Source organism: Lolium perenne, chromosome 5, assembly GCF_019359855.2.
Source record: "Lolium perenne isolate Kyuss_39 chromosome 5, Kyuss_2.0, whole genome shotgun sequence".
In the NCBI taxonomy this organism is placed as follows: Eukaryota; Viridiplantae; Streptophyta; class Magnoliopsida; order Poales; family Poaceae; genus Lolium; species Lolium perenne.
In genome coordinates, this window is record NC_067248.2 from 23996821 (window position 1) to 24018300 (window position 21480).

Consider the following 21480-nt stretch of genomic DNA (forward strand, 5'->3'; position numbering starts at 1 on the left):
TTCCTTTAGATCCTGCAATTGCATCCTTTTGTTTCTTGTTTTACACTAGTTAGGCATAATGGAAAACAACAACAAAATTGGTGAGCTTTTTAATCTTTTTCCTGATATAGAATTGTTTGATGCGAAAATTAAAAAACCTATGGAAGCTTATTTGCATGTTAGTAGCGATGTTATTAGTATGAATGCAATTACTGCTAATGCTATGGAGAAGTCTAAGCTTGGGGAAGCTAGTTTTTGTGATCTTTTTAGCTTCCCATCTTTAGGGGAGAAAATTTGTTCTGATAATGCTTTATCTCCCATATGCGATAACTCTAATGATGCTTCTGATATTTTGAATCCACCTGCTGAAAGTATTCCGTATAAAATACCTATGAAAATTATTGAACGTGTTATGGACAACCACTATAAAGGGGATGGAACTGTCCATCCTAGAGATCATTTACTGTTTTTGCACGAATTATGCGGGTTATTCAAGTGTGCAGGTATCTCTATGGATGAAGTGAAGAAGAAGCTATTCTCCGTTTCATTTGTCCGGTAAAGCGGCGCATTGGTATAAATTGTTGGAGAATAGTCATTCTCTTGGTTGGGAGGAAATTGCATCTCTCTTTTATTCTAAATTTTATCCTCCTCATGAAGTGCATATTGATAGGAATTATATTTATAACTTTTATCCTCGTGATGGAGAGAGTATTTCTCAAGCGTGGGGGAGATTGAAATCACTAATGCTCAAATGTCCCATTCATGAGCTCCCAGTAATGTTATTGTTAATAATTTTTATGCGAGGCTTTCAGGACAACACAAGGACTATCTGGACGCGTGTTCGGAGGGATCTTTCACAAGCAAGGAGGTTGAAGCTAGATGGGATCTTCTTGATCGGATTAAGGAGAACGCTGAAGGATGGGAGAACAATTAAGGTAAAGAGTCAGGTATAAATTATGATTATGAATGCATTGAAGCTTTTATGGATACCGATAAATTTCGAAATATGAGTGCTACTTATGGTCTTGACTCTCAAGTTGCTGCAAATCTTTATAAATCCTTTGCTTCTCATTTTGAATTGCCTAAGAAGAATTTTGATAAGTATCATGAACCTTTTAAAGAGGCTTGCATGAAGAATGAAATTATTGTTAATTATTGCAATAAGCATGCTCAAACTACTAAGAATGCTATTTCCTATAAGCATGTTAATTTTTGTGGAATGCATAGACCTTGTGGAATTAATCAAATCGAAGATGAATATTGTATCCATCATACTAATGAAAAAACTAGAAAGTGGTCTAGGGCGCTAGATGATCTTGGTAAAAAAGTTTGTGTCCTCTATCCTTTTATTTGTGAAGTTTGCCATGAAGTGGGTCATTTTAATTTTCAATGCTCCTCCAATGATAATTTGAACCCAATGAGTGCTGCAAATTTGTATTGTGATGATGAAATTACTCCTAATCAGCATGATGAACTTACTTTATTTTTGGGATGTGAAGAACTGTCGAGAAAAATCTCTTTGTTACATATGAGTGATCTTGATATTGATGATGTCCTGCATGGGTGTTTTTCTTATTGCATTGATAATAGCCATACAAATACTTACATACAAAATATTTTAGAAGATGACACCTTGCCAAAATATGATAGGACCGACGTGTGTTTTGAACTAATTAATGAAAAGGAGGGATCCTCCCAAGTTTCTTCTATTGTTTCTAAAAGTAAATCAGGTTATGCGGACAAGCCACCCTTCAAGCCTCTTCCTCCTAAAGAAGGAAATGAGGAGAAGGAAGAGAAGAAGAAGAAGAAGGGAACGAAGAAGAAGAACAGGAAGAAGAAGGAGAATAAAAAGAAAGAGGTAACGGCGTATCCCCGCGTGAATGAGATAACGCTAAGTAACCGTAAGTATGTTGCTCCTAATGATTATTATGATAATGAATCTAAATATGATGATCTTCTTATGCCCTTTACATACATTAGAGATCATGATTTGAATGAGCACACTACTTTTGATATTGCAAATCTCTGGGAAACTAATTCTGAAAATGATGATGATAATAATTGCCATAGTGTCAGTGCTATCCATGCTTCTTCCCATAATGATATAGAAAGCTCTAAGCTTGGGGAAGAGGCGTTTGAAAATCCTTTTGCTACTAATCATTATGTGTTTGATACATCTCCTTCTAATAACAACGATGGTATGGTCATAGATAAACCGACTGTGAAAGATAACTATTCTATTTCTTATGATGACACTGTGCCTCCGATCTTTGATGATTATTATAAAGAATGCTATGATATAGGATATAACTACCCTTATGAAACTTGTCATAGTCATGATTGGGTTACCAAAAACAATTCCCTTAATATGCAACTTGTTTACCATGTTCAAATTCTTGATAATAATCCTGCTCCAATTACTATTAATGAAAAGAACTCTCCTTATGCCAAAATTAATCATACTTCTATACATATGAACCATGATAAGAATGTTTTAAGTGATGGGTGTATTGTGGATTTCATCAATGATGCTACTGAAAGTTATTATGAGAGAGGGAAATATGGTTATATGCATCTTAATAATATTAAGTTTCCCCTCTTTATGTTGAGAATCTTGAAGTTACTCGTGTTTTATCCTCTTATGCTTGTCACTTTGTTCTTCATGAATTCATTTGTGTACAAGATTCCCCTGCATAGGAAGCATGTTAGGCTTAAATGTGTTTTGAATTTTCCTCTTGAAGCTCTCTTTTGCTTCAAATACTATTTCTTGCGGGTGCATCACCAAAACTGCTGAGCCCATCTTAATGGCTATAAAGAAAGAACTTCTTGGGAGATAACCCATGTGTTATTTTGCTACAGTATTTTGTTTTATATTTGTGTCTTGGAAGTTGTTTACTACTGTAGCAACCTCTCTTTATCTTAGTTTTGTGTTTTGTTGTGCCAAGTGAAGCCTCTAATCGAAGGTTGATACTAGATTTGGATTTCTGCGCAGAAACAGATTTCTATCTGTCACGAATCTGGGCTGATTTCTCTGTAGAAAAATCAGAAAAATATGCCAATTTACGTGCGTGTTCCTCAGATATGTACGCAACTTTCATTAGTTTTGAGTTTTCTGATCTGAGCAACGGAAGTATTTATTAAAAATTCGTCTTTACGGACTGTTCTGTTTTGACAGATTCTGCCTTTTATTTCGCATTGCTTCTTTCGCTGTGTTGGGTGGATTTCTTTGTTCCATTACCTTCCAGTAGCTTTGAGCAATGTCCAGAAGTGTTAAGAATGATTGTGTCACCTCTGAACATGTGAGTTTTTGATTATGTACTAACCCCTCTAATGAAGTTTATGAGAAGTTTGGTGTGAAGGAAGTTTTCAAGGGTCAAGAGAGGAGGATGATATACTACGATCAAGAAGAGTGAAAAGTCTAAGCTTGGGGATGCCCCGGTGGTTCATCCCTGCATATTTCAAGAAGACTCAAGCGTCTAAGCTTGGGGATGCCCAAGGCATCCCCTTCTTCATCGACAAATTATCAGGTTCCTTCTCTTGAAACTATATTTTTATTCGGTCACATCTTATGTACTTTACTTGGAGCGTCTGTATGTTTCTTGTTTTTGTTTTTGTTTGAATAAATGATTGTGTGGGAGAAAGACACGCTCCGCTGGTTCATATGAACACATGTGTTCTTAGCTTTTAATTTTCATGGCGAAGGTTGAAACTGCTTCGTTAATTGTTATATGGTTGGAAACGGAAAATGCTACATGTAGAAATTGGTGTGATTTCTTGAATAATGTGATACTTGGCAATTGTTGTGCTCATATTTAAGCTCTTGCATCATATACCTTGCACCTATTAGTGAAGAAATACAAAGAGCTTGTTAAAATTTGGTTTGCATGAGTGGTTTCTTTAGAGTCTAGATATTTTCTAGTGAGGTGTTTGAACAACAAGGAAGACGATGTATAGTCTTATAATGCTTGTAATATATCTTTTATGTGAGTTTTGCTGTACTAGTTCGTGCTTGTGTTTGCTTCAAACAACCTTGCTAGCCTAAACCTTGTATCGAGAGGGAATACTTCTCATGCATCCAAATCCTTGAGCCAAACAACACTATGCCACTTGTGTCCATCATACCTACCTACTACATGGTATTTCCTGCCATTCCAAAGTAAATTGCTTGAGTGCTACCTTTAAACAACTCAAAATTTATCACCTCTGATTTGTGTCAATGTTTTATAGCTCATGAGGAAGTATGTGGTGTTTATCTTTCAATCTTGTTGGGCAACTTTCACCAATGGACTAGTGGCTTCATCCGCTTATCCAATAATCTTGCAAAAAGAGCTGGCAATGGGATTCCCAGTCCCGAATTAATTAACAAAAATAGACACTCCTCCATGGTATGTGATTGTTGGACGGCACCCGAAGGATTCGGTTAGCCATGGCTTGTGTAAGCAAAGGTTGGGAGGAGTGTCATCATAATAAAACTAAAATAAAAAGGCACTCCTTCATGGTATGAGATTGTTGGCAGGCACCCGAGGATTCGGTTAGCCATGGTTTGTGAAAGAAAGGTTGGAAGGAGTGCCACCCAAAAATAAAATAAAATGGGAGCCGCTCTTTGAAGGTTTGCCTGGCAAGGGGGTTAGAGTACCCGCTACCATTCGTTGACAACAACGTACACCTCTCAAAACTTTATTTTTATGCTCTCTTTATGTTTTCAAAACCAAAGCTCTAGCACAAATATAGCAATCGATGCTTTCCTCTTTGAAGGGCCATTCTTTTACTTTTATGTTGAGTCAGTTTACTCATTTCTCTCTATCCTAGAAGCAAACGCTTGTGTTAACTATGCATTGATTCTTACATACTTGCTTATTGCACTTGTTATATTGCTTTGCATTGACAACTATCCATGAGATATACATGTTACAAGTTGAAAGCAACCGCTGAAACTTAATCTTCCATTGTGTTGCTTCAATATCTTTACTAAGAATTTATTGCTTTATGAGTAACTCTTATGCAAGACTTATTGATGCTTGTCTCGAAAGTACTATTCATGAAAAGTCTTTGCTATATGATTCGATTGTTTACTCATTGCATTTACATTGTTTCGAATCGCTGCATTCATCTCATATGCTTTACAATGGTATGATTAAGATTATGTTGGTAGCATGTCACCTCAGAAATTATCTTTTATCGTTTACCTACTCGAGGACGAGTAGGAACTAAGCTTGGGGATGCTGATACGTCTCCAACGTATCTATAATTTCTGATGTTCCATGCTTGTTTTATGACAATACCAACATGTTTTGTTCACACTTTATATCATTTTTATGCGTTTTCCGGAACTAACCTATTGACGAGATGCCGAAAGGCCAGTTGCTGTTTTTTGCTGTTTTTGGTTTCAGAAATCCTAGTAAGGAAATATTTTCGGAATCGGACGAAATCAACACCGAAAGTCTTAGAAATACGCGAAGCTTCCAGAGCACTGGAGAAAGGCCAGAGGGGTGCCAGGGGGGCCCCACACCCCAGGGCGGCGCGGCCCAAGGGGGGGCGCGCCCCCCTATGGTGTGGGCACCCCGTGGCTCCTCCGACTCTGACTCTCGGCCTATTTAATCGTCCCTGACCTAAAAACCTCGACAAGTTCGACGGAAACAGAGAAAACCATCCAGAGCCGCCGCCATCGCGAAAGTCCAATTCGGGGGACAGAAGTCGCTGTTCCGGCACCCTGCCGGGACGGGGAATTGCCCCCGGAGCCATCTCCACCGCCGTCTTCACCGCCATCTTCACCGCCATCGCTGCCTCCATGATGAGGAGGGAGTAATCCACCCCCGAGGCTGAGGGCTCCGCTGTAGCTATGTGGTTCATCTCTCTCCCATGTACCTCAATACAATAATCTCATGAGCTGCTTTACATGATTGAGATTCATATGAGTTTTGTATCACAATTCATCTATGTGCTACTCTAGTGATGTTATTAAAGTATTCTATTCCTCCTGCATGGTGTAAAGGTGACTAGTGTGTGCACCATGTGGTTCTTGTCGTAGGCTATGATCATGATCTCTTGTGGATTGTGAAGTTAACTATTACTATGATGGTATTGATGTGATCTATTTGGTTATGTTGATCTATCTTGCACTCTAAGGTTATTTAAATATGAACATTGAATTGTGGAGCTTGTTAACTCCGGCATTGAGGGTTCGTGTAATCCTACGCAATGTGTTCATCATCCAACAAGAGTGTAGAGTATGCATTTATCTATTCTGTTATGTGATCAATGTTGAGAGTGTCCACTAGTGAAAGTGTAATCCCTAGGCCTTGTTCCTAAATACTGCTATCGCTGCTTGTTTATCGTTTTCTTTGCGTTACTACTGCTGCAATACTACCACCATCAACTACACGCCAGCAAGCTATTTTCTGGCACCATTGCTACTGCTCATATATATTCATACCACCTGTATTTCACTATCTCTTCGCCGAACTAGTGCACCTATTCGGTGTGTTGGGGACACAAGAGACTTCTTGCTTTGTGGTTGCAGGGTTGCATGAGAGGGATATCTTTGACCTCTTCCTCCCTGAGTTCGATAAACCTTGGGTGATCCACTTAAGGGAAAACTTGCTGCTGTTCTACAAACCTCTGCTCTTGGAGGCCCAACACTGTCTACAGGAAAAGGAGGGGGCGTAGACATCACTAATCAATGAGGAGTCGAGCAAGGGTTATCTTCACTCTATACCTATGGACCAAAAGATCACTTTGGAACCAAACTTTCCAATGAGCAAAGTATATCCACTGATTTTTTGAAGATTAGATCATTACGACCATTTCAAAATATCTCACACCTCACATGTCACAATCTCCATGCAATAAAGGCCTACCAATGACCCTCATAGAAGTATATCGTCGTTGAGGGAGGCGATTGTAAAATATAGTTGGGGTAAAGTGTCACTGAGCCAATACTTGTGAGAGTTAATATATATTTGTGTTTATAAAAATGTGTACTAGTAAGCCAAACCAATGTCCATCAATTTTGTTTTTGAAAAGAATTTTTAAAATCTGTCAAGTTGATTGGGATGGTTTGGTTTGGTTGAGGGAAAATTGGGAGGATAAATTATTGCTATATATCACAATATTTCACAATGTAGGCATATATCTCAAACTAAATATATATATATATCATTTCAAGGTTATTTTTCATATGTGTTACTCCCTCCGATCCATTATTATGGATCAGAAGGGATGCGAAAAAGTACCATTACAAGAAAGAAACATGTGAGGAAATGTTGGGAAGGCGGTGGTTGAGAGAGGGGGTACAACGAAGAAACACTAGACGACAGCTCATACTCAAGAATAATCTATTTAGTTGCACCTAATTTATACAATCTTACCATGCGCAAAATCTCCTGACATAGTGGTAATTATTTACGGCCTATAAATCCTTACCAATATATTTAAATAGATAATTAAACACACACCCAAAGACACACAATACTACAAATAAGTGTCATAAATTAATCATGAACGATATGGTTTTTTTATTCTTGGGATTATTCAATATAATATATATATAATATTTCTATAAAGAATGTTGTATTGGTGGAAATACCATGCAATGTAGACGTATTGGACTGTATAAAGTAAAGAAGATAAATATAAATGGATGTGTTAACTCTCTTTTTTTCACTTGTGACATTGTCAAAATTATGTGGGAAGTATTATCTGCCATTTTGGGTAAAGATGTGGGTAACAACTATGAAAGTATAGCTAGACTGTGTGTGAGTAATAATAAGAATGTAGTAGTAAATATGGTGACCATTGCATGCCTATGATATCTTATTCCGACGATGTCTCTGGTTTGGATTGCAGGTAGTATGGTTGAGGCTAGAAAAAAATGAAAAGATGGATTTCTTTGTTTCCTGCGAAACATAAAAGTTTTGTGGAAACCTGCGTACATCGAATGCAGCCAAAAATGGTGGAAGTCCCAGCACTAACAAGTAGCGCCGTAGCGGAAGAAGAGGAGGATTGAGGTGATGACCGGTCCCACGACTTCAGAAGCCCTTCTCCAACAAGAGCCTCCAAAGTTTCTAGCTTCAAAAGTTTAGGGAGTTGGCCTAGAGGTCGGGTCGGGCATTAGATGTAATGAAATGAGGTCTGCCTATTGTGAAGGGTTTAAGATATATGTTGGCAGATTTTCTTTAACTTATGATAAATGGACATCCATTCAAACTTTAGGTTACATATATGTCACATGTCAATCGATATGAAGTTGAAATTGCATAGGATGATAATCATATCTTGTATGCTAGAGACTCCCTGCGACGGAACTGCAATGTTTAATGTCCTATATATTAAAGAGTTCGCGAAATTGGAGTATTGAGCTCTAGTTGGATAAATTTAACGAATTAGTTGGATGAGTTGGGATTTCGTGCAAACTCCCTTTGTTTGATGTGCCAATGCGTTTGAATTCCATGTACCTTACGTTGGAGTCAGCATTCTCATTTCGTAAATATTTTCAGACTTTGGCGAAACAAGACACAAATTACAAGTATTGTCCATTTTCTATAGAGTGGAGAATACCTGAAATCGTCTCACACAGCAACACAAGTAGTATATGGTTCTACGTATCCTACTTCAAATCCGTGCCTTCTTATTCCTCATGAATTTTGGAATGTTAGGTTAGTATTGGAGAAAGAGCATGAAAAAAGGATGAAGCATCACGATAGTATGTAGTATCAATTCAATGGTTGAAGAGATGCAAAAGAAGTTTGACAAATATTGAGTAGAGTCTTATTTGGAAAATTCTATACACTGTGTTTCTTGATCCGTGGTTCAAAAAAGAATTCATTGGGTTTCGACTAAGGCAAGCCTTTGGAGCAGATGATGTAGAACATTTGGGTGTAGTGGAAGCAACTCTCCATGGCCTCTTTAAGGAATATTTTTCATCACAAATATCGAATTCATTAAAGGAGTTGGCAGAAGGAGAAAATATTGATGAGGTTGTGATGGAACAAAATAACTTTCTAGCTGACTGGGACCAACATTTGAACTCCAGCCTAGCTACCAATGAGCTTGATAGATATCTGCAAGAGGAAATCTTCACTCACAAACATGATTTCAACATTCTCAAATGGTGGTCCCTTCATTCCTCAAAGTACCATGTCCTTTCTCGGATAGCTCATGGCAGTTCTTGTTTGTGCCTGCTTTAGTGGTACCATCTAAATCAGCTTTTAGTACTGGACAACAGGTTGCAAGTGATTACAGAAGTAGGTTGAACTGCAAAATGGTCGAAGCCTTAGTTTTCCTCAAGACTGGCTCAAAGATTTTGAGTCACTTGCTGATCTTGTGGATGATAATGATCTATGAGGAGGTATGTTCTCTTAATATTGTTTTTTTCCTGATATGTTGAGCTAAGTTAATGCATTCCTTCCGTGCTCGATTATTGTTGTGTGGCTCCTATCTTGAAATGTGATACGCGTACAGCACGTGTCCGTTGGGAATCCCAAGAGGAAGGTGTGATGCGTATAGCAGCAAGTTTTCCCTCAGTAAGAAACCAAGGTTTATCGAACCAGTAGGAGCCAAGAAGCACGTTGAAGGTTGATGGCGGCGGAGTGTAGTGCGGCGCAACACCAGGGATTCCGGCGCCAACGTGGAACCTGCACAACACAACCAAATTACTTTGCCCCCAACGTGACAGTGAGGTTGTCAATCTCACCGGCTTGCTGTAACAAAGGATTAGAGGTATAGTGTGGATGATGATGTTTGTAGAGAACAGTAGAACGAGTATTGCAGTAGATTGTATTCGATGTAAAGAATGGACCGGGGTCCACAGTTCACTAGTGGTGTCTCTCCCATAAGATAAATAGCATGTTGGGTGAACAAATTACAGTTGGGCAATTGACAAATAAAGAGGGCATGACCATGCACATACATGTTATGATGAGTAGTGTGCGATTTAATTGGGCATTACGACAAAGTACATAGACCGCTATCCAGCATGCATCTATGCCTAAAAAGTCCACCTTCAGGTTATCATCCGAACCCCCTCCAGTATTAAGTTGCAAACAACAGACAATTGCATTAAGTATGGTGCGTAATGTAATCAACAAATACATCCTTAGACATAGCATTGATGTTTTATCCCTAGTGGCAACAGCACATCCACAACCTTAGAACTTTCTGTCACTGTCCCGGATTTAATGGAGGCATGAACCCACTATCGAGCATAAATACTCCCTCTTGGAGTTACAAGTAATGACTTGGCCAGAGCCTCTACTAATAACGGAGAGCATGCAAGATCATAAACAACACATAGATAGATTGATAATCAACATAGCATAGTATTCTATATTCATCGGATCGCAACAAACGCAACATGTAGCATTACAAATAGATGATCTTGATCATGTTAGGCAGCTCACAAGATCCAACAATGATAGCACAATTAGGAGAAGACAACCATCTAGCTACTGCTATGGACCCATAGTCCAGGGGTGAACTACTCACACATCACTTCGGAGGCGACCATGGCGGTGAAGAGTCCTCCGGGAGATGATTCCCCTCTCCGGCAGGGTGCCGGAGGCGATCTCCTGAATCCCCCGAGATGGGATTGGCGACGGCGGCGTCTCTGGAAGGTTTTCCGTATCGTGGCTCTCGGTACTGGGGTATTCGCGACGAATACTTTAAGTAGACGGAAGGGCGGAGTCGGAGGGCTGACGGGGGCCCCACACGCTAGGGCCGCGCGGGCCCCTCCTGGGCCGCGCCGCCCTAGTGTGGCGGCGCCTCGTCGCCCCACTTCGGTTCCCTTTCGGTGTTCTGGAAGCTTCGTGGAAAAATAGGCCCCTGGGCGTTGATTTTGTCCAATTCCGAGAATATTTCCTTACTAGGATTTCTGAAACCAAAAACAGCAGAAAACAGCAACTGGCTCTTCGGCATCTCGTTAATAGGTTAGTGCCGGAAAATGCATAAATATGACATAAAGTATGTATAAAACATGTGTGTATCATCATAAAACAAGCATGGAACATAAGAAATTATCGATACGTTGGAGACGTATCAGCATCCCCAAGCTTAGTTCCTACTCGTCCCGAGTAGGTAAACGATAACAAAGATAATTTCTGAAGTGACATGCTATCATAATCTTGATCAATACTATTGTAAGCACATGTAATGAATGCAGCGATTCGAAGCAATGGTAAATACAATGAGTAAACAATTGAATCATATAGCAAAGACTTTTCATGAATAGTACTTTCAAGAGAAGCATCAATAAGTCTTGCATAAGAGTTAACTCATAAAGCAATAAATTCATAGTAAAGGCATTGAAGCAACACAAAGGAAGATTAAGTTTCAGCGGTTGCTTTCAACTTGTAACATGTATATCTCATGGATATTGTCAACATAAAGTAATATAATAAGTGCAATAAGCAAGTATGTAAGAATCAATGCACAATTAACATAAGTGTTTGCTTCTTAAGATGGAGAGAAGTGGGTAAACTGACTCAACATAAAAGTAGAAGAAAGGCCCTTCGCAGAGGGAAGCATTGAATGCTATATTTGTGCTAGAGCTTTTATTTTGAAAACATCAAGAGAGCATAAAAGTAGAGTTTTGAGAGGTGTTTGTTGTTGTCAACGAATGGTAGTGGGCACTCTAACCCCCTTGCCAGACAAACCTTCAAAGAGCGGCTCCCATGAAACATTTTTATTTTTGGGTGGGACTCCTTCCAACTTTGCTTTCACAAACCATGGCTAACCGAATCCTCGGGTGCCTGCCAACAATCTCATACCATGAAGGAGTGCCTTTTTATTTTAGTTTTATTTAGATGACACTCCTCCCCACCTTTGCTTTCTCAAGCCATGGCTAACCGAATCCTCGGGTGCCGTCCAACAATCACATACCATGGAGGAGTGTATATTTTTGTAAAATTATGAGGGTTAATTAATTTGGGACTGGGAATCCCATTGCCAGCTCTTTTTGCAAAATTATTGATTAAGCGGATGAAACCACTAGTCCATTGGTGAAAGTTGCCCAACAAGATTGAAAGATAAACACCACATACTTCCTCATGAGCTATAAAACATTGACACAAATAAGAGGTAATAACTTTTGAAGTGTTTAAAGATAGCACTCAAGCAATTTACTTTGGAATGGCGGAGAAATACCATGTAGTAGGTAGGTATGGTGGACACAAATGGCATAGTTTTTGGCTCAAGGATTTGGATGCATGAGAAGTAATCCCTCTCAATACAAGGCTTAGGCTAGCAAGGTTATTTGAAACAAACACAAGTATGAACCGGTACAACAAAACTCACATAAAAGACATATTGCAAGCATTATAAGACTCTACACCGTCTTCCTTGTTGTTCGACCCTTACTGGAAAATATCTAGACCTTAGAGAGACCAATCATGCAAACCAAATTTTAGCAACCTCTATGTATTTCTTCACTAATAGGTGCAAAGTATATGATGCAAGAGCTTAAACATGAGCACAACAATTGCCAAGTATCACATTATTCAAGATATTATACCAATTACCACATGTAGCATTTTCCGTTTCCAATCATATAACAATTTAACGAAGCAGTTCAACCTTCGCCATGAACATTATGAGTAAAGCCTAAGGACATATTTGTCCATATGCAACAGCGGAGCGTGTCTCTCTCCCACACAATGAATGCTAGGATCCAACTTTATTCAAACAAAACAAAAATAAAAACATACAGACGCTCCAAGTAAAGCACATAAGATGTGATGGAATAAAAATGTAGTTTCACTAGAGGAACCTGATAATGTTGTCGATGAAGAAGGGGATGCCTTGGGCATCCCCAAGCTTAGATGCTTGAGTCTTCTTGAAATATGCAGGGATGAACCACCGGGGCATCTCCAAGTTTAGAGCTTTCACTCTCCTTGATCATATTGTATCATCTTCCTCTCTCGATCCTCGAAAACTTCCTCCACGCCAAACTCAAAACAACTCATTAGAGGGTTAGTGCATAATCAAAATTCACATGTTCAGAGGTGACATAATCATTCTTAACACTTCTGGACATTGCACAAAGCTACTGAAAGTTAATGGAATAAATAAATCCATCAAGCATAGCAAAACAGGCTATGCGAAATAAAAGGCAAAATCTATCAAAACAGAACAATCCGTAAAGACGATTTTTTTTAGATGCACCAGACTTGCTCAGATGAAAATGCTCAAATTGAATGAAATTTGCGTACGTATCTGAGGATCACTCACGTAAATTGGCAGAATTTTCTGAGTTACCTACAGAGACTACTGCTCAAATTCGTGATAGCAAGAAATCTGTTTCTGCGCAGCAATCCAAATCTAGTATGAACCTTACTATCAAAGACTTTACTTGGCACAACAATGCAATAAAATTAAGATAAGGAGAGGTTGCTATAGTAGTAACAACTTCCAAGACTCAAATATAAAACAAAAGTACTGTAGTAAAATCATGGGTTGTCTCCCATAAGCGCTTTTCTTTAACGCCTTTCAGTTAGGCGCAGAAAGTGTGTATCAAGTGTTATCAAGAGATGAAGCATCAACATCATAATTTGTCACATTAGGTATCTTAGATGCTCCGTTATCTATAGTGGTATTAAGAGCTTTATCAATTTTAGGCCTATAATGGTTTTTTGGTTTAGGCACCTTAGAGACATACATGAACTTTTGCTCCTTACCCACATAAGCTTTCTCCTTAAACTTAATAGAAGAAAAAGTTGAACCCAAGGTTCCCATAGCTTCTTCAAGTTCACTAATCCTTTGGGTTTGATTATCATGAATAGCACAAGCTTCTAAGATGGCAATTCTCTCATTAATTCCACCTAGAGATTTATCAAGTTTATCAGTGCTATCAAGTAATACTCCCAAATTAGTCTCAATACTTGGAAGATTTTGCTCTATGGTCTCCAACTTTTTCATGACATCTTCAAGAGAGACTTCAATTTAACTTTATTAATAGGTAGTATTCCAAATAGACTCTCAATAATGCAACTAGCTTCTAAAGCGGGAGTGCCTAGGAAATTACCTCCCGCAAGACAATCAAGAACATACTTATTCCAGCTAGAGATACCAACATAAAAATTCGTGAGTAGGATAGTGGTGGAGTGTTTCTTAGTGCACCTATTATGAGCATCACTAATTCTATACCAAGCATCTTTTAAACATTCTCCCCCTTGTTGCTTAAACGAACGAACTTCAACTTCAGGATTACTCATTTTAGCAATAGTAAATAAAGCAAACTAGATAAAGTAAATGCAAGTAACTAATTTTTTTGTGTTTTTAATATGGAGATCAAGATAGTAAATAAAGTAAAGCTAGCAACTAATTTTTGTGTGTTTTGTTTTAGTGCAACAAACAAAGAAGTAAATAAAAGTAAAGCAAGACAAAAACAAAATAAAGAGATTGGAAGTGGAGACTCCCCTTGCAGCGTGTCTTGATCTCCCCGGCAACGATGCCCGAAAAAGAGCTTGATACGCGTACAGCACGCGTCCGTTGGGAACCCCAAGAGGAAGGTGTGATGCATATAGCAGCAAGTTTTCCCTCAGTAAGAAACCAAGGTTTCTCGAACCAGTAGGAGCCAAGAAGCACGTTGAAGGTTGATGGCGGCGGAGTGTAGTGCGGCGCAACACCAAGGATTCCGGCGCCAACGTGGAACCTGCACAACACAACCAAATTACTTTGCCCCAACGTGACAGTGAGGTTGTCAATCTCACCGGCTTGCTGTAACAAAGGATTAGAGGTATAGTGTGGATGATGATGTTTGCAGAGAACAGTAGAACGAGTATTGCAGTAGATTGTATTCGATGTAAATAGCATGTTGGGTGAACAAATTACAGTTGGGCAATTGACAAATAAAGAGGGCATGACCATGCACATACATGTTATGATGAGTAGTGTGAGATTTAATTGAGCATTACGACAAAGTACATAGACCGCTATCCAGCATGCATCTATGCCTAAAAAGTCCACCTTCAGGTTATCATCCGAACCCCCTCCAGTATTAAGTTGCAAACAACAGACAATTGCATTAAGTATGGTGCGTAATGTAATCAACAAATACATCCTTAGACATAGCACTGATGTTTTATCCCTAGTGGCAACAACACATCCACAACCTTAGAACTTTCTGTCACTGTCCCGGATTTAATGGAGGCATGAACCCACTATCGAGCATAAATACTCCCTCTTGGAGTTACAAGTAATGACTTGGCCAGAGCCTCTACTAATAACGGAGAGCATGCAAGATCATAAACAACACATAGATAGATTGATAATCAACATAGCATAGTATTCCATATTCATCGGATCCCAACAAACGCAACATGTAGCATTACAAATAGATGATCTTGATCATGTTAGGCAGCTCACAAGATCCAACAATGATAGCACAATTAGGAGAAGACAACCATCTAGCTACTGCTATGGACCCATAGTCCAGGGGTGAACTACTCACACATCACTCCGGAGGCGACCATGGCGGTGAAGAGTCCTCCGGGAGATGATTCCCCTCTCCGGCAGGGTGCCGGAGGCGATCTCCTGAATCCCCCGAGATGGGATTGGCGGCGGCGGCGTCTCTGGAAGGTTTTCCGTATCGTGGCTCTCGGTACTGGGGTACTCGCGACGAAGACTTTAAGTAGGCGGAAGGGCGGAGTCGGAGGGCTGACGGGGGCCCCACACGCTAGGGCCGCGTGGGCCCCTCCTGGGCCGCGCCGCCCTAGTGTGGCGGCGCCTCGTCGCCCCACTTCGGTTCCCTTTCGGTGTTCTGGAAGCTTCGTGGAAAAATAGGCCCCTGGGCGTTGATTTCGTCCAATTCCGAGAATATTTCCTTACTAGGATTTCTGAAACCAAAAACAGCAGAAAACAGCAACTGGCTCTTCGGCATCTCGTTAATAGGTTAGTGCCGGAAAATGCATAAATATGACATAAAGTATGTATAAAACATGTGTGTATCATCATAAAACAAGCATGGAACATAAGAAATTATCGATACGTTGGAGACGTATCAAAATGCAACTCCCCTAGGTTTGCATGAAAATTAGATGTATATTCTTATTTCCATACTACTCGCTACTGATATGCATCTTAGTAGCATAGCAGTCGCTACCGGATACTATATGAACTGAGATAATTGACTGAGATTAAGATGTTTTTTTTTGTCATTCTTCTAGATAATGCATGTCTTACAACTTGCCGTATTTCCGTCATTGTGCAGTGCAGCTAACTTTGCCACAGAAAATGTCTTGTTACTTATTATATTATTGTATTTTTTTCTTACTTGTAAAATACTGCAAAAGGGAAATTTTCGTTTTCAACTTTTCATGGAGTAAACAACAAACCTATCCTGCATGTGTTGCAACCAGAAGTCATGCTTTTATTTATGTTCCTTGTCCCAGAATTTCACAAAGCATCTAACCTGTTATGACATGGTGTTAGGAACAGCTCAAACATGATGCATCTATGCAAGTGTATGATGCAAGTACTTTTGGATTTCATTCATTAATATTTTCTTGATGCTTGCAGGTTTTTCATTTCCAGTGGGTTTCTACTGCATGACCTTTGTTTCATTTATGTTCTGGAACTTACCTGATATCCGCGATGGTTTCCAGTTTGGAACATAGGTTGCTGATATTTGTATACATTACGGTTTCCTTGATTGCCAATTTGTTTGAATGTATCATACTACTACCACTACCTGTGTGATTATTTTTGCAAGCTACACGTCGTTGAGCCCAGTAGAAGAAAATTATGTTCATCTTGTGCCTTTGCTGTACTTCTCGGTTGCTGCAAGAATTTTGTTCAAGCTGGTCATTCGTTGTACTTGAGGTTGTAGATGCATGTCATACGTTGATTTAACATAGTACAAAACAGAGGTCGTTGCTATATAATTAGTTGTTAGAACTGAGCAGAAAAAGGACCGGATAATTTTCTGTTAAGCAAATTTCTAGCATCAAATTGTATCAAGTTCAGTGACTTGTATGTTTGGTAATTTGAGTTTAACAACAATGCATTATCCTTTTTCGTAAGGTTTCTAAACCAGATAGCTCAAGTGAAAGTTTTTGAGCTAGCAAACTTGTTTTAGTGATACATAGTTGTAGAAGTGGTTACTGTTATATGCATGTAGACGAGAGTTGCACATGTTGTACAAGTAGTTGGCATCAGAGTGTAGGCGGAGCGCAGAGTCGTCTGTCGCGGCGCCACTAAGCCGCACAAAACCGCTAGAAATCGTAAGTGGCTGCCACAGAAACTGACTATACATTGAGCTTGGTCTGCTCGTGGACCTTTGGGATCTTGGCAGCATCCATTGGCTTGAGTTTCATGACCTGCTTCACCAGGGCTTCTAATGCATGCAGAACAGGCTCTGTCGTAGGTGGACAAACTTGAAGGCACGGCTCCTCCTCTATCCAGCACCGTATCCTCCCGGATCAATCTGCCACGTTGTGCTCGTTTGGTTAAGTAACAGTTGCTTCTTACTTCCTTGAGATGCTCACCGTTCCATTACAAAAGTAGCTAATTCTTACAAGTTATGACATCATCTATCTATCACACATAGTTCACGTTGATCAACTTGGTCAGGTTGACGCCGAAGCAGCACAAGTCCCTTCTTCACTCAAGAGTGACAGTTTTATAAGCTACAAAATAAATCTCTGTTCAGGCTAGTACTATATGTTCCATATCCATGAAAATTGAGGAAATATATGTACACATGCGAGCATGTTCCATACGCACTCCTACACAAGGCAGGGCACGCCTCTAAGATAGTGCTCAGAATAGCAAGGATGGAGATGTGTACCTCTGTCAATAAATTCCCGATGCTCAGATACACCTATACTGAACTTTCTTATCTTCCGGCGAAGCTTGCGTACATGGAACACCTCAACCTATGAAGACAGCATTACACATACCTTAGTGCTCATAATACTTCCCAGTCAGCATGAAGGAATCATAACTGAAACACACAGGTGGACTTACTGAAACATGGATTTTGGAATCACGGCCATTTCCAGCTGATTTGCATAGGCTCAGCAACAAGTTCTCCAGCTGATAATAGCAGAAATAACTACACAAGTGATGACCATAAAGCAATATGCAATTTTGCACACTAAAAGTCTGTAACGGACGTATAAATTTTCAGATATGGTTAGGATTTCAGGTAGACAATATATCTAACAAAATTATGCCATCTTAGTTCTTAGATATTAATCTGCAATGCAACACCAGAATCCTTCAGAACATTAGCACCCTCCCTCCTGTAGTTTTTTGGAAAACGCTCTTTGCCAACAATATGTATACTCAAACCCATATATTCCCTGAGCCTTCTAGATCTAACCTTCTAAGCTATATTTTCTTCCTCTCCTGTAGCTATAACATATTCGTTGCAGGGCGCATAAAGTACATCAGATCCTACTATCTGAAATTTCAGTGTGTTGGGGCTAATTTTCTGTAATCGCCAGCACCGAACAGCAAGATGTTGGATAAAAACAAAAACAAGGATGGAACTAGAAGTGATGCAAGCTACAAAAGAATGTAGCATATATGATACACAAACATGTATACAACAATTAGCAACCTCGTCTCTTGTGCTTGAAGGAACACCAGAACTTCAAAACATCTAACATTACCACACAAGAAATACTTTATATGTATATAGCGAACCCTCTCGAGTGACCATGATTTCCATTCAACCATGGACTTAATCAAAAGTAGCATGAAAGACACTTCACACTCGGACAAAAGAAACACCTTCTAAAATACATGATTTTGCTGGAAGGATCTGAAGTGTTGCTTGCCATAGTTTAACGGATAGTGTGATGCAATTTTCTGATAAATCTACAAAAAAACACCTACCTGAACTGTAGTAGAAATGCGCTCTCCATTAAAACATTCAATAATATCACCTCTTCGGATTCCGATTTCCTCCGCTTGTGATCCTTTCAATACCTATAGTTCAATTGGCAATAATAATATGCATGGTAAGAGAAGCACCTTCGGGAACAGTAACTCTACACATAAGAAACCATTAACATTATAATACCTCGTTAACAATAAGACCATCATCAATCTTGTACTTGCGCCATATCTTATCCACTTGAACAATATCTAAAAGCTTGATACCTGAAAACGCCAATCCAAGCTGGGGGCGGGGGATGCATCTATACAATAAGAGAAGCATTTAGCCCATTTGGAAAAATTAAATATGGAGGAGAAATTAACCGGTCTTAAATAAGCCACTTTTGTTGAAATCCAAATCATGTCAACCATATTTGGAAATATGCTTGTAGTCGACCAAATATTTTGAATTGAGTTAACAGAAAACCTTCGCTTATGAACCTTAGAAGTCTCATTGCAGTTAAAAGAGAACGCATTTATCTACTGAATTTAATTTTTGGACATTTGCTATTTAAATAAAATTTTAAAAAAAGCATAGCATAATTAAGTGATCATCGCTCCTTTCCTCGGAAAAATGCAGATCATGAATCATTTTGCCAAAATAAAACTAGAGTAATCTATTCAAACATAGTCATTATACATAAACGCATGAAAAGTTGACAACAGTTGCATTGCCAAAATATTTGAAGATAACTCATTGTCATTAAAATGCATGAGGTAAGAAGTGAAAATATTGAAAACCAAGTAAATTGCAACCAGAATTCTAAAACTCAACAATATTATATTTCCAGATTACATGAATATTGTGGAAATGCATCAGTCATGCATGGGAAATGTGAATGCCATCACAGTTACTTTCTAGGTAATATCTTTTGATCATATAGTTTGTCTTCGTATTACGGAGAACATGACCAAATAATCGCCTCTCGTATTGCATAAACATATTAACATATAGGACACATGGGTCTAGTGGTGGACCCAGGATTTTCATCAAGCCTGGGCACACTATATATAAGGCCGGCCAAATCTTCATCAAAATTTTCATCAAAGTAAGCTACGCCGCCGGCCGGAAGCTTGGGCGCGTGCCCAGGCTTAGGGACGGTTGGGTCCGTCTATGGGCCTATCTATGGTGCTAAGATGATACTGTTAACTCCAACCCCTGACAACAACGAAAAACAGCATGGAAGAAAGCAGTAGACTAGCAACAGTTGCACAGAACTCAAAGGGAAACCATACCCAAATTCCTTCCACAAATCCAAGCACTTGAGCAAAACAGAAGAAGGTATAAAAGACCCACTCCTATGACAGTTAATCATTCCCACGATCTTTGCATCCAAGTCAATGATCGGCCCCCCATTGTCATACTACATGCATTGACAAAAAAATATTACAATTTTGTCATAGCGAAAATGCACGGTTTGCACAATATAACATCAAAGTTACATTAAAAACAATACAATCTAGAGAAATAATGTATACAATACAATCTCCTCAATAAAATATACTTTTACCTTAATAATATGTTCTTTACCTGGAAAGAACATGTAATGAGGTCGTTGATATATGTTTGGATTCTTATATCCCGGCCTAAGATGGGTCATCGTTAGATTGAACTTGGCATCTCTTCCAAGCCAGAAGACGAGTTGACCCCATTTTACTCCATCATTAAAAGATGGTAACTGAACCGATTGATCCACTCTAACTCTAAAAAAAGCAAGATCATACTGCTCCTGGTGGTAGATCAGGTGGGCCACTGCGGCGGATCCATCCGGCAGGTGAACAGTAACCTAAAAAGTTGGTTGCTAAAAATGTGAAATTACATTATTTAGAATGCTGGCTACAAAAAAAAAGACAACTGTGCATAAAACAAATCTTTAGACAAAAGCATATATAGACCGTTGTGTTTCCAGCTGCAAGTTATCAAGAAAAAAATCTAACACAACCAATCTAATTTACACCATAGATAGAGTAGGGAGTTATTTGAGATAATAATTTGATTTATCACGGAACCAACTATAAACAATTATACTGAGACTGCTCACAAAGGATACATGTCAAAACAAAGAAGTCATGCCAATTAACCAGTTGAACAGAAAGTGTTATTGCCCCAAACCTTTCTCATGAACTCACCTTAGCATGAGGATAATACTTCACCTCGCCATAAGCAGCATACTCTTTTTCAACTCCCTCTCCCTTTTGTTCAATAGAACAGCCCTTTGAGCTAAATAAATGTGCGGTTGTCAAAACAATGCCGGTTTTGTTCTCCTCGTTCCAATCAATCCAGAATCCAGAGCACCTTTTTCTTGTCAGCTGACCCTCTGCATGCAGATTCACAATCGGGATGATTATACATTATGGTATCAAGACAGAGAGATCGAAATAAGATTAGCGGTGTTACATAGTACCAAAGGAGGAGGAAAGCCCAATAACAAATCTGGCAGCCAAAAGCACTGCCTTTGTTGCAGGTTCAGCGACAGGGAGAAGCTCCGGATTGAAAAACATGTGCGAAGGTCTGCAGTATCCGACGGTGATCAAGTCCCCGTAGCGGTCTGCAAGATGAAGAAGATGGATCGATTAGATCTCCAATATGCGGAGGAATCTTCCAGGGGAGACAAATTCTCAGTT

The 21480-nt window shown here is 39.3% G+C and overlaps 1 protein-coding gene across 1 annotated transcript; it reads right to left on the bottom strand.

Annotated features, from left to right (window-relative positions):
• Positions 1-17119: 17119 nt before the first annotated feature.
• On the bottom strand, positions 17120-21155 carry LOC127298760 (uncharacterized). The gene is made up of 8 exons (XM_051328615.2): positions 20986-21155; positions 20367-20642; positions 20092-20219; positions 19001-19118; positions 18814-18906; positions 17938-18006; positions 17759-17846; positions 17120-17597 (listed from the first exon to the last, which is right to left on the bottom strand). The coding sequence occupies exons 2-8, from the start codon at positions 20454-20456 to the stop codon at positions 17572-17574; spliced, it is 612 nt and encodes a 203-aa protein (XP_051184575.1). The 5' UTR covers positions 20457-20642; positions 20986-21155; the 3' UTR covers positions 17120-17571.
• Positions 21156-21480: the final 325 nt, after the last annotated feature.